Source organism: Corythoichthys intestinalis, chromosome 11 (assembly GCF_030265065.1).
Source record: "Corythoichthys intestinalis isolate RoL2023-P3 chromosome 11, ASM3026506v1, whole genome shotgun sequence".
In the NCBI taxonomy this organism is placed as follows: Eukaryota; Metazoa; Chordata; class Actinopteri; order Syngnathiformes; family Syngnathidae; genus Corythoichthys; species Corythoichthys intestinalis.
Genome location: NC_080405.1, coordinates 10,983,348 through 10,998,418, shown reverse-complemented (window position 1 = coordinate 10,998,418; position 15,071 = coordinate 10,983,348). Strand labels below are relative to the sequence as shown.

General features: G+C 40.8%; 1 protein-coding gene across 1 annotated transcript in view; it reads right to left on the bottom strand.

The window, feature by feature from the left end:
- LOC130923779 (collagen alpha-1(XXIII) chain-like) overlaps positions 1-15,071 on the bottom strand; it is a 300,171-nt gene extending 285,100 nt beyond the window's left edge. The window contains exons 1-2 of the mRNA XM_057849748.1: positions 14,461-15,071; positions 6,894-6,963 (exon numbers count right to left, since the gene is read on the bottom strand). Of these exons, the coding sequence (XP_057705731.1) occupies positions 6,894-6,963; positions 14,461-14,757 (367 nt within the window). The 5' untranslated portion in view covers positions 14,758-15,071. The remainder of the gene's footprint in view (positions 1-6,893; positions 6,964-14,460) is intronic.

The window sequence follows — 15,071 nt, the reverse complement described above, 5'->3', positions numbered from 1 at the left end:
CACGTCCTTGCAAAATTGCGATACTGCGCACGGCAATATTTAAACAATATATCTTTCAGGCTTACTAGTTACCTTTTCACATCTACTCTGTTACATTTACTATTTGAGAAAAAATTACATTTAAGAGTAGCTTTACTAAGCCATACTTTTTACTTTTGCTTGAGTAGATTGTGAAGAAGAAACGCTACTCCTACACCGTTACACTAGTTATAGTTATATTTTTCCTCTTTATTCTACAAATTAGATTATACTTTTTTTGCCAGCGATGCCAACAATGCCTCTACCAGTTTCACCAATGAGACGTTGCAACAATGATCACATGACTATTATACCAGATTCAAGCTTGCCGCTCCAAAATCACGCCGGCCTGTTCAATCGTGTGGAGTCTTTGAAGCACCATAAAAATTAAATTATTTGACGAAGATAGGGCTGCAGCTATCGATTAAATGTATAATTAGTCAAACTGATGTGTAATTTTAGTTGATCATGACTTGCATAGCAAAAATCTGCAGTGTAAATTCTGTAAAATGCTTTTTTTTCTTTACATTTCTCAAAACAAATTGTACAAACATATTCCTACAAAAATATCTAGATATGCCACTAAACTAAATTACAAATGCAAAAACAAACATTAACTCAAACAAAAACTCAAAGTCTTATGTTGGCCTGAAAAGGGAATAGCTGGATTCAGCCTACTGATGCCATCAGAGGGTAGTGTATCTTCATCCTCATCTGCCGCTTAATCCGGGTCAGGTCGCGGGGGTAGCAGCTTCAGCAGGAAAGCCCAGACTTCCCTCTCCCCAACCACTTTACCCAGCTCCTCCGACAGGATCCCAAGGCGTTCCCAGGCCAGCCGAGAGACATGGTTTCTCCAGCGTGTCCTGGGTCGTCTCCGGGCCTCCAGCCGGCAGGACATGCCCAGAACACCTCTCCAGGGAGGCGTCCAGGAGGCATCCGAACCAAATGCCCGAGCGACTTCGCCTGGCTCCTCTCGGAGGAGTTGGCTCGACAACTGGATGACTGAGACCGATGATCTCTAGGCTGCGAACCGCTCCAGTGAGAGTTGGAGGTCGCGCCTTGATGAGGCCAACAGCACCACATCATCTGCAAAAAGCAGAGATGTAATGCTGAGGCCACCAAACCGGACCCCCTCAACGCTTCGGCTGCGCCTAGAAATTCTGTCCATAAAAGTTATGAACAGAAGCTGTGACAAAGGGCAGCCTTGGCGGAGTCCAACCCTCACTGGGAACGAATTCGACTTACTGCCGGCAATGCGGACCAAACTTTGACCATGGCACCAAACAGCCCTTACCAAGGGGCTAGTGTATCTTTCCAAATCAATAAAACTAAATGCAACACTTCTAAAACAAATCATTACTATGCCACTCTAATTAAACAAATAATCGACGCAGCCAAATTGAATTTGAAGCTTTTTTCTAATCGATTTATTGTTGCAGCACTGGACAGAGTGCTGCCGTCAACATGACTCAAAAGCACGGATTTTAACCTCTCTCCCAGTTTTTATTAGGAACCAATTGACCAGGGAAATCGGAGATATGACCCTTTTAATGTCATAATAGGAAATATGTTTTCTCCACTAGAGGGCACTCATGCTCTTTGGATGACTGATGCTTGATTTCTTTCAATTTCTTTCTCTTTTGCCGGAATCCAATGATTTTATTTTTCTTTGGCTTAATGTGGTTATGTAATAGGTTATAGTACAGTATAATAATAAGACTTCATATACTTTATGCTGAGAAAAAAATATGTTTAAAAAAAAAAAACCCAAATAATTAAACATCATCGCAGTTACTCACAATGTTACTCGTTACTTGAATATTCCTTTCACCAAATACTTTTTTTTTACTTGTACTTGACTACATTTTTGGATGACTACTTTGACTTGTACTTGAGTAATATTTTTGAAGTAACACTACTCTTGAGTAAAATCTTTGGCTACTATACCCATATCTGGTTACGTCTTTCCAAGGAGGAAATTGGACACCAGATAGAATTATCAAATCAAAATGTACATTTCAAAGGTCAACAAGTTTACACAAACCTGTATTGCCATAGGAAAAACAGCTTGGTCCAAATCCACTTTTTAATGACGTGCGCACAGTCGCAACATAAAAGCAACAGTAGCTTTGGCTGTGGATGGACCAGTCAATCAAAGACAAACTCCAACTTGGCAAACAATAGTTCACACTTGAAAGCAGAACTTGTTGACAACAGGCCAGAAATTCCACTTTGAACACTTTCACCTGTTTCACTGTTGTTGACTGGGGGAAATGAGGAGCTATGAGAGAAAATCCCACCCAAATCTGCAGATAGGGATCATATAAATATAAATCCACAGCATTTTGATAAGGGCAACTGGATTTTAAAGAAAGGATGAAAATATGCAGCAAATGTAATCCTGTCTATTTAGGTTAGGCACAAAAGTAGCAAGGTCAGGATTTCCCACAACTTTTCAGCTGAAGACAAAAAGCGCAAAACTTGTATTTTGCAGGACTCAACCTTACAAAAATAAATACAGTGCAATGTCCTAACATTCAATTTGCACGTATTTCAGAAAATACAAAAAGAATAAAACCAGAAATCTCAGCTCACTGAGAATTAAAGGATAAACTCTGGGTGTGCCTTGGGATTTTTCTTTGACTTTTGCAGCTTTTTTGACACCATTCACATCACAAAGAACAGTTGGAAAGTCACTTTAACACATGTATAACAGTAAAGAAAGACCCAAATGTTCATTAACTTATAAAAACACTCAGTGGCGGTTTTAGGGGTGGGGCCAGTGGCCCCACCTCTAATTTGAATGGCCCCTGAAGTGCCCCTGTTCCCATTTTAGCATTAAGCATTGCAATAGGTGAATCCTTCTTTTCTGAAGTGAGAGAGAATGAGAGAATGTTGTTTCTAGAGTAGGCCTGAAAGATATATCGTTTGAATATCGTCAGCGCGTTGTGCAGATGCGCAATACTCGCATCGCAAGGACATGCCATATTTGATTGTACTTTTTTAACATGCAAACTTGTTTTTCTGCTTCATGCTCATACAGCACAACAGCCTCTCACTCTCCCTCCTGCTAAGCAGTGCAACTAAAGACATCCCGAACGATCGGGTGCAATCACGTCATTTTCAAAGTATCGAAATCGGCAAAAAAAATATCGGACATGCCTTTTTTTGAATATGTATATATATTTTATTTAAATCGTTTTCTAATAGTATTTAACGTTACAGACAAAATGTCTTACACTCATCCAAAGTAGTTTTGGCTTAAAGTAGGGCTATCAAATTTATTGCGTTAACAACAGTAATTAATTTTTTTTAATTAATCACGATAAATAATAATCTATAAAAACGCTGTTTTACCTATAGATAGGGCTTAAAGGGAGCATATAATGTGTAGAGAGAATTTTGACAGCCTTTGGAACCATTTTTTATGTGGCTAAAGCCTTACAATACCTCTCTCTGCAATTAAAAATCACGTGGGAGGCAATGTGGGGAAGAAAGGTAGAAGTTGATAATTTCCTTAACACCCTATGTTCTTTCCCAACGCAGAGAAGATATATCAATAGGTGCCCCTACGCATAGTCATGGTTGCACTTCCCATCATGCATTTGGGCAGAGGTTAAATGGCTGCAGTATCATTTACTGAAAGCTCAACAAATACACTAGATGGCAATATTTAGTCACAATATACAAAGTCACATTTATCCTTTATGAATTACAAGTCTTTCTATCCGTGGATCCCTCTCACAGAAAGAATGTTAATAATGTAAATGCCATCTTGAGGATTTATTGTCATAATAAACAAATACAGTACTTATGTACTGTATGTTGAATGTATATATTCGTCCGAGTTGTATTCATTTTTTTCTTAATGCATTGCCAAAATGTATATGATCGGGAAAAATTATCGGGAATGATTGGAATTGAATCAGGAGCAAAAAAAAAGCAATCGGATCGGGAAATATCGGGATCGGCAGATACTCAAACTAAAACGATCGTGATCGGATCGGGAGCAAAAAAACATGATCGAAACAACCCCAAGTGCAACCAAACTGTTTTTCTTGGTCATCGGTACAGCTGGCTTTTGGTACTTAAAGTTAACGATAATTCACTGGTTTGAAGCTTTGATCTGACCAGAGAAGACTCGGTAGCTCTACTACGATCAAATGCACAAATGAGTTATTCACAGAGGTGGGTAGTGCAGCCAAAAATTTTACTCAGGAGTAGTGTTACTTCAAATAATATTAATTAAGTAAAAGTAGTCATCCAAAAAATTTACTCAAGTACTAGTAAAAAAGTATCCAGTGAAAAGAATAGTCAAGTAATGAGTAACATTGTGAGTAACTGCTTATTTTTGTTTTTTATTAAACATCGTATTTTTTTTTTCTCTCAACACAAACTTACAGTATCTGTATGAACTGATGTTATAATGATACTGTACAATAACCCATTATATAACAACATTAAGTCAATTAAACACAAAACAAAAAAATCATTGAATTCTGGCGAGAGAAAAAAAAAAAAAAAGAAACGACGCATTATTCGTCCAAAGAGCACGAGTGCCCTCTCGTGAAGAAAATCGTTACGAGTTCGAAAAGTTGAAAAGTTATTTTGTAGTAACAATTATGAAATTTAAAGGATCATATCGCCGGTTTTCTTTGGTCAATTGGTGCCAAATAACAAGTGGGAGAGAGGTTAAAATATGCGCTTTTGAGTCATGTTGAGGGCAGCGTTCCATGTCAAATTCTTCATTTCTTACGGTGCTTTAAAGACGCCATGAGATTGACAGGCTGACATGATCATAGAGTGGCAAGCTTGCGTCAGATTGGTTTAACAGAGTCATGTGATTATTTTTGCGACGTCTCATGGGTGAAATTGGTCAAGCTAGTCTTGGCATCGTGGGCAAAACAATTATAAATCTAATATGTAGAATGAAGGGGAAAAATGTAACTACTCTTGTGAAGCAAAAAGTAGCGGAGTAAGAGTAGCATTTTTTTTCTTCACAAATCAACTCAAGTAAAAGTAAGGCTAAGTAAAACTACTCTTAGAAGTACATTTTTTTCTCAAAACTTACTCAAGTAAATGTAACGGAATACATGCAACTCGTTACTACCCACCTCCGGTTATTTATCGTTAACACTAGTGGTAGACTAGTCTGAAGTGTACTGTGGCAACGCATGTATTGTGTGAGTGAGAGGCTGTTCTCGGCAGCTTGAGCGTCAAAGCATGAGTGAATTTGAGTGGACTCACTCAATGAAGCATTTAACAGAGAAGAGCATTTTTCTACGTTTTTCTTGTTTAAAAGTAGAAATTTACATGATGAAGGCGGCGGGCATGAGTTTTCTCCAGGTTCCTGCCATAACCCAAAAAAACGTGCATGGTATGCTGATTAAACACTAAATTGTCTGTAGGTGTGAATGTGCGCGTGAATGCTTGGTGGGTCTATTTGTGCCCTGTGAGTGCCTGGCAAACAGACCTGGGTGTACCCCGCCTTCTTCCTGGAGTTATCTGTGATAGGCTTCAGCACCCCAGCAACCTTCGTTAGGATAAGCGATTTAAAAGATGGATGAATGATATGAATGATATGGAGAGTGATAAAAGGTATGGCGTTAAAAGTGATGCAATGAAAAATGTGAGTGCGCCTACATTTCTTGCTGGTGCACCATAAGAAAAAGGTTAGACGCACCAGTGCAACCAATGCAAAAAGTGTGGCGCCTTAGCATTATATATCGCAATTATAATTTTTTCCAAAATCATTCAGGCCTATCTCAAACAGAGCTATTCAAGTTATCTGGTGAAAATTCTTCCAGTTCTAATTTCGCAATATAATTCGCAATGTATCGTAAACCCCTCAAAATTGCAATGATAGAATGATGTTTTTTACCCTTACTTCCACACAGTGTGGTCAAATATGAATTGTTACAAACATTACTGGTTCAACTCTGCTTGAGAGTGTCAAGCAAAGATGTTTTTACCGCCACATGCAGGATAATGTGCGTATTGCCTTATTGACCAAAACAAACACTTAACAAAGATGGCAGCGACACTTGGCCCCTGAAGGTTACATGTGGCCAATGTTTCAGAAAAATCCCAGAACCGCCACTGCAAACACTAGATAATGTGACGGCATAAAATTATCTCGAGAATAGAATAGCTCCATTTACATTCATTCTTATTGCCAGAAATTGTATGAGGGCAGCAAATTCTCTATTCTAGGAAAGGGAAGCGGGCAAGCACGTTTTTTTTTTCTTTTAACTAGTTCACAAATGTCTTCAATCTTGAAATCAAGAGCTTGACCAATGCCAAGGAAACATGATCTTAGAGGTCACCGTTATCCATTACCACATTTTCACACCATACCAGTCAAAGGGTTGGCAGCACCTTTTCATATAATTGTGTCCAAACTTACAATAAACATCAGAAAAGACACTAATCTACTGTATTATACTAAACATTAATGAAGAAAAGGCCCATCTCACCATGTTTATAACCTTTTGTACAATTTCTGACAACCGTATGACTGAACCCAATGCTGACTTGTGACACAACCCCAGTTTGGGGAAATCGGACCTAAATAGAACATCCACTTTACATTGACACTTGGAAGGAGTATCATAGTGGCGCTCACACTCTGCTCTTTGCGTCAGTAAGGAGCCAAATGGATCAAAGTGAGCATCTCCCACTGTCAGGAGAGCAAGTGTTCGATTACCGCTGTCACAATAAAAGCTGACGGAAAATACTTGAAGGCTCCAACACAGAAAAAGAAACATAAGGACCAGTGCCAAAAGTATCGCTGGCAAACACACAATTGGCCTTCAAACTGTCACTGAGAGAAACATTTGAGTGTCCATTTACATTATGAGAACAGTGAGACATACCTGGAGGACAGACGCATTCTTGCCCAACATCTCTTGCCGTTCGAATTTTTGGCATCAGTACCATGACTTTCTGCAAAACATGCAAAGAAGAAGTCAAAGAAGAAGATGAAGTCTTTGTAAGTGAATTTATGCTAACTAACCAATTTATTAGGAAGAAAATAAAACAGCAGTGTCCTGTTTATTTTCTGCTTGTTCATGCAGAAGGAAGATCTGCATGACTTTAAATAATGGAACTGTGTGCCACATGGGAGTTTAAAATTCGCACAATGTCTGTGGTTGTATATACTGTGGTGTTTATTCAAAAATACAGAATTTTGACAAAATCCATTGAATGACTTTTAATGCTTTTTAATGACCTGCATAAACCCTGATTTACCTAGCCAACACCCTGTGAGGGAAGGATACAACATCTTACCGACAGTGCAGGAAGAAAAGGGAGGGAAGATAGGAAAGACTTAGATATGACAGGGCAGGGTGACTGTGCAAGAAGTGCTATTGGTGTCCTGTAAGGAATTGGTGAGTTGACATCTTAATATTCTCTGTGTCACAGTTCCAGCATCAACAGCTGTTGATGGACAGCTGTCCAACAGCAAAACATATTGGGATACATATGTGTCTCGTAATGCCAATTTGTAATTGTACCCACTCTATACATGTGTTCTAGTCATCTGGTGTACAGAATAGCTACATAGGCAACAGAGGACAGGCAGGGAAACATGAAAAGCCTGGAGCCTCGATGCCGGAGGTTCTCGTGGTGCTTAAAAACGTTCACATTCTTTTATTCAACACGTCCACGTTCAAAGTTTATCTGAATATAGCAGTTCAACAAATGACAATAAATGCCACAATCTGCCTCAGAGTGCCACATTTTGGCCTAAAAGAGCCAAAGTTACGTTTCGCTTGACACTGGGATTCCACCCCAAACCTCCGTGTGCTTTTACCCGCATATACTGTGGCCACGAGAGCTACGCATGGCACCAGGAGGTTCATCATTGCATTTTCATCCAAACATGCTTAAAAACAACCATAATGGGCCACGCCAAGCAGCCAAATGGATTCATGTTCGTCACACCGCCTCAACATGCCCCATTTGGGCCATTAAAACCCAATATTAAGTTTTGCAAGGAACATTGATTTCTGGATCTCTCACAGAGCTGGCGGGCATTCTACCATGAGAGAGGGTCTAGATTTGAAATCTAAACTACGGCGTGATGGAAGGACCCTATTTTATCGTGCGTTAGAAGAATTTATTCATTTTAAATATTTTTGATATCATATTGTGGGGGGGGGGGGGGGGGGGGTTGCTGGTTTGGATTATTGAGTGGGTTGAACCCACCCATCATCACCATATTTTACACCTGTGGATGACCCCATGGGCGTTGCCTGACATATTTTACTGGGGGCACATGTCCCAGTATAAATTTCACTGATAAAATAAATAAATAAATAAATAAAATACTTCTGAGTTTTAAGTCTACATAGCATAATCTACAGAATATGCCTATCAAATATGGTCATATTACTCTATTCACTTCATGTACATAGCTGCCGTCCTTTAGTTAACTGGCTATGAATACAGTGACAAATAAATGCAATGTGAGTGAGAGGCTCTCACTCGAGAGCTTTGTCTAACATTGTGTTAAAATGTGTGTGGTATTTGAACTGTATCAATACTGATGCTATTTACCGTTATTTGTTTATCTGACCAAAATGAATAGAATCAATTTGTATGAACTAATTTGGGATATATAACCTCTACCAATTTTTTTGTGTGCTCATCCTATTTTCTGGCTGATTTACACAGATTTTATTTGTTACTACAGTCTCTTTAATTATTATTATTATTATTTATTTCTATTTGACTCAAACAGCATTATTCTTGCGAATGGATATTAGGCAGTTATTTACTCACAGCAAGGATAAATCAGCCAGGAGGAATGAGAGAGGTAAGCTAGGCAACATAAAGCACTTTTAGGTCACAACCTACCAGTTGAGAAACACTGATTAATTGAATAACAGTTACAGTGATACAACCCCATTTCTGTTCAGATGAAGTAGAGCAGCAGAGTGCAGGAAACGGTGATGGAGAGATGGTTGATGAGCCTAAGCAGAGGTGAATTGACTATCAACAAGGAATGTCCCAATTTTGATTTTGAATACTGATGGCTGAAAAATTAAAAACTTTATTTGACAGAAAACTATATTTTGGTTTAATTAACGTATATATTGTATAGTTTAAAGCACAATTTCTGACTTTTTATGATAAAAAAGTGCTCAAACAAAAGAAAAAATTGCTTGCTCGCTGGTGTCCCGCTGTGCCCCAGTATTGTATCAGGTCTAGTGTAGGCATGTGTCGGTATGATATTCTGACGGTATGATAACCTTAAGCTAAAATATCACGGTATTGCAATTACAGCTTTAAAATGTGTTACTTTGAGATATCTGGGTTTAAAAGAAAAAAAAAAAAATTCATCGAACAGGATTTTTATTTTCAAAACATTAGCAAATTGGAACATAAGTAAAATGTTAAGTTAAAACAAATTTTAAAAGATAACAAAATATTCTAAATATAATTAAAATAAATGCAGTCCTTTAGGTGCCACAGCTCAACATTATTACCATCAGAAATAATTGAATTATTTTCACGTATCATGTTTACATTATACACACACACACTCATTCTAAACACAGACAGTTGCACGGGAGGAAAAAAAACACCACGTTTTACCACCGCTAGACACAGTAAACACACTGGAGTTAACTCTCGTAGCTGGTGGGAAACGTTCATGACAGTGTTTACTAAAAATACGGTAATACAGTATTTGAGGTATTGCCTCTTCAGCAGCCACCCTCCGCAAACGTTTTAGATGTCTGTTGGCCCTCTTCCTCTAAGCCGCGGCCGTTTGTCACTTTTCTTTTGCCGAAGTATTCCCATTCCAGCGATTTCGTCTTTGATGGGGAAAAAAGTTGAGTTTGGGGACATAAAAATAGCTAATACCTCAGGGACGGTATGACGGAAATATTTTGCGGTTTTGAAACCTTGATGTTTGAAACCAGTAATCGGAACATGTCTAGTTGAGTGACGCTCTTTGATGAGCCAGCACATCCACCCAGTTGAGCAACTCGAAGGGATACTATCCATGCCCAAGGACCCATGATGATCCCCCGTTAGGACAAAACTCCCCAACCAGCCCCAAAAAGTAAGCCAGGGGAACCACACTACCACTACCTGCAGGACATTCTGATACATCTTTATTGGATTTTGTGTGATTCTGCTCCATATGATATTATTTAATATCAGCATCAGGCACACGGCAGTGCCTGATTAAGGCACCATAACCACTAGCAGTCCACATTTACAGTGCTGCTCGAAAGTTTGTGAACCCCACAGCGATGGTCAGATTTTTTGTAAAAAAAACTAAAATAACCTTATTAAATGTTAAGTTATACCCAAATCCACAATACTGACATTCCAAATAATGGACTGAAACAAAAGAAATAGTTATATTGTCATTCTTTATTTAACAAAAGTGGTTGATTTAAGAAAAACTCAGATATCATGTGTGCAAAAGTATGTGAACCCCTTCAGTTAATAGGATATTGCGCCTCCTTTTGCAGAGATTACCTCAACCAAACGGTTTCTGTAGTGACTAATCAGCCTCTCACATCTACTTTGGGGGATTTTTGCCCATTCTTCCTTGCAGAACGCAGTCAGTTGAGAGAGGTTTGATGGGCGTCTGGCATGAACTGCTCGCTTCAGGTCCCGCCACAGCATTTCAATGGGATTTAGGTCAGGACTTTGACTGGGCCAGTCCAGAACACGAATCTTCTTCTTTTTCAGCCATTCCTTGGTTGTATTGCTGGAATGCTTTGGATCATTATCATGTTGCATGATCCACCTTCTGCCAAGCTTTAACTTCAAAACAGATGGCGTCAGGTTATGTTCTAGGATTTGACAATATTCCTCAGAATTCATGATTCCCTGGACTATGTGGAGTTGTCCAGGTCCTGAGGATGAAAAGCAAGCCCAGATCTTGACATTCCCACCTCCATGCTTCACTGTTGGGAGAAGGTTCTTTTGGTGGTATGCAGTGTTGACTTTTCGCCAGACATGGCGGTTTTGGTTGTGACCAAACAGTTCAATTTTGCACCTACATCAGTTGATGAAAACTCTTTTTAATTTAGTCTCGACAACACAACTGTTAAAAAAACAAAAAAAAACTACTGAATTGATTGATTAGGAAATCAGGTTGAAATAATAGAAAATTCCAAAATGTTGAGGGGGTTCACAAACTTTTGAGCAGCACTGTAACTATTTTCAATATTAAAGAACAGTGAACATGAAACAAATTTTGTGATTAAAAAATTTTTCATCCATAAGCGGCGTTTAAGGGGGGGGCCAAGGAAGCCACCCCCCCGGTGGCCAAAAAGTGTCATTGCATGTAACTGACTTTCCTATATACAGTATATAAAAGTTGCAAAGCAATAAAGCAAACATCAAAAATGAATGAAATGAACAAAAAAAAATATTTTTATAAAGTGACAAAATATTTTTTTGAAAACAGATCATGTGACTAGCACCTTAGACGGTCATTTGCTTTGCATAATATTTAAAAAAAAAATTGAAAAATAGGGGAGGGCAATTTTATTTTTCAAATGATTTTTTTCCCATCCATCCATCCATTATCTTCTGCTTGTTCCGGGGTCAGCCACTTCAACCAGCTCCTCCGGCGGGATCCCAAGACGTTCCCAGGCCAGCCGAGAGACATAGTCTCTCCAGCGTGTCCTGGGTCGTCACCATTGCCTCCCGCCGGTGTGACATGCCCGGAACACCTCTCCAGGGAGGCGTCCGGGAAACATCCGAACCAGATGCCCGAGCCACCTCAGCTGGCTCCTCTCTACGCGGAGGAGTAGCGGCTCGATGCAGAGTCCCTCCCGGATGACCGAGCTTCTCACCCTATCTCTAAGGGAGAGCCCGGACACCCTGCGAAGGAAACTCATTTCGGCCGCTTGAATCCGGGATCTTGTTCTTTCAGTACGAACGTAGATCGACTGGTAAATCGAGAGCTTTGCCTTTCGGCTCAGCTCCTTCTTCACCACTACGGACCGGTGCAGAGTCCGCATTACTGCAGACGCTGCATCGATTCGCCTGTCGATCTCCCGCTCCCTCCTACCGTCACTCGTGAACAAGACCCCAAGATACTTGAACTGCTCCACTTGGGGCAGGATCTCATCCCCGAACCGGAGAAGGCACTCCACTCTTTTCCGACTGAGGACCATGGTCTCGGATTTGGAGGTGCTGATCTTCATCCCAACCGCTTCACACTCAGCTGCGAACCACTCCAGTGAGAGTTGGAGGTCACGGCTTGATGAAGCCAACAGCACTAAATCATCTGCAAAAAGCAGAGATTCAATGCTGAGGTCACCAAACCGGACCCCCTCAACATTTCGGCTGCGCCTAGAAATTCTGTCCATGAAAATTATGAACAAAATCGATGACAAAGGGCAGCCTTGGCGGAGTCCAACCCTCACTGGGAACGAATTAGACTTACTGCCGGCAATGCGGACCAAACTCTGACACCGGTCGTACAGGGACCGAACAGCCCTTAGCAAAGGGCTCGGTACCCCGTACTGCCGCAGCACCCCCCAAAGGACTGCCGGAGGCACACGGTCGAACGCCTTTTCCAGATCCACAAAACACACGTAGACTGATTGGGCGAACTCCCATGCACCCTTGAGGACCCTGCCGAGGGTGTAGAGATGGTCCGCTGTCCCACGGCCGGGACAAAAACCACACTGCTCCTCCTGAATCCGAGATTCGACTTCTCGGCGGACTCTCCTCTCCAGCACCCCTGAATAGACTTTACAAAGGAGGCTGAGGAGTGTGATCCCTCTTTTTGGAACACACCCTCCGGTCCCCCTTCTGTTTTTGCCTCGGCGACCGCCAAAGCCGCAGTCCGCTTGGCCAGCCGGTACCTGTCAGCTGCCTCCGGAGTCCCACAGGCCAAAAAGGCCCCATAGGCCTCCTTCTTCAGCTTGACGGCATCCCTTACCACTGGTGTCCATCAGCGTGTTTGGGGATTGCCGCCACGACAGGCACCAACCACCTTACGGCCACAGCTCTGATCGGCCGCCTCAACAGAGGTGCGGAACATGGCCCACTCGGAGTCAATGTCCCCCACCTCCCTCGGGACAAGGGAGAAGTTCTGCCGGAGGTGGGTGTTGAAACTCTTTCTGACAGGGGGGTTCTGCCAGACGTTCCCAGCAGACCCTCACAATACGTTTGGGCCTGCCAGGTCTGGCGAGCATCTTCCCCCGCCATCGGAGCCAACACATGATTTTTTTCTTTGTTTGAAAATATTTTGTTTTGATTGAAGCAACTTCATGGGGGATTGAATGATTTAGACACAAATGTCCTACCCATAATATGGCCCAAACACAAAAGGATTGCTAAAATCAAAGAAAACTTTTAAAATTAAAAATTAAATGTTCAAATGAAAATATTTGAGTCTCAAATATTTTTTCACATTCAAAAACTTTTTCTATGATTGAAATTTTTCTTTTTTTGATTGAAGTGATTTTTCGTTTGAAAATTTATATTTTTTTGTTTGAAGCAACTTGTTTTTTGATTGAATAATAAAGACACAAATGTCCTAACCAAAATGTGGCCCAAACGCAAAAACAACATTACTTCAATCAAAAATGAAATTGAAAATCAAAGAAAAATAGCTTTCAAATGCATTCTTTTGAGTTTCAAATTATTTTTTTAAATCATCCAAACACTTTTTTTTAATCGAATAATGAAGACACAAATCTACCTCCATATGGCTCCGCTCAGGGGATACAATTTTTGACTGGGGTAACTACATTGGCACGACACCGGCAGGTGTACCATGTTGAATGGATGACCATCTTGGCGAAAAGTATAGTTGTCCTAAGCAGCCTGATTTAGAATTCCGCTGAAGAATGATGGGAAACAAAAAAACGATCATTTTCAATTTATTATAAATATTCTTGTAAATTAATTTCTTTGCTGAGACTGCGTTTTGGGGTCATCAACATGTTGCTCCCCCTTGGCTCAAAAGTCAAAATCCGCCTATGTTTTCATCTCTATTTCATATTTTAGTCATGGTATTTGCCTGATATTTTGTTCAGTTTAATATCTTTTTTTTGTATGAATAACTTCATTCCGCACTTTTCACTATACGAATTATTTTTGTTGTTGCAGATTTTATAAAGATACAATTTAACACCCTTTTAACACTTTTACAGTCAATGTTTAGTATATTGGTTTATTTCTTTAACTTTTAGTAGGCCTGGACGAGATTGACTATTTCACTTAGTGCTTCATAACTAGGAATGATGTGTAAATAAATCACAGATGACAGTTGTAGGTAGTTGAATGTGCTTCCTTTTGAAATTTCAAGACAACTACACAAAAATAATACGTGTAATTGGCATCAAACAAGGGGGGGAAAGTGTTTATGAATAAAATTTCCATTTGTGTACGTGGTCAGTTGGTCACCTGTCAAGTGTGATCAGTACAACCCAAATGACGCCAATTTACCTCTTCCACAAGTTTCCCCACGGAGGCGCTCAACTCCGGAACCAGGCTCCCATCCTCGCTGAGGAAAGTCCCATGCCCGGTTTGGAAGGCGGGCACTCGCTCCAGTTCCATCTTCAGTCTCTGCTCCAACTGGAAGGTCTTGAAGCTCATTAACAGACACACGCTGATGGAGCTCAGTGACATGAGGACGCAGACGACTAAAGGGAGTCCGGGAGACCACCGGTAGACACCCGGCTTAGGTGCACACTGACACGCGGACGACTTGCTGTCCCCGGCAGAGTCGGGCAAAGAATCCATGCTGAAATCCTGCTTGAGAAGATGGGCAACTTGACAGGTAATGGCGCACTAAGTGAAACTCCTTGAACAGGCTCCGTCTGAACTCGGCTCCGTCCTCCTAAAATTGACGCGTGTGACACTTGCACATGATCCGGCCAGAGACACACCGGCTTCTCGCCACGAAAAGATGCTTGCGACACGGATCCCACAGAGGTAAAGCGGTGCCTCCTAACGTGGAGCTTGCCGCATTACAAGGGTGCGCGTTTCCCGTGTCTCTTGCAGACCTGAGTGCAACCACCACTGGAGAACATGCAATTGTTTGTCTCATTAAAAGT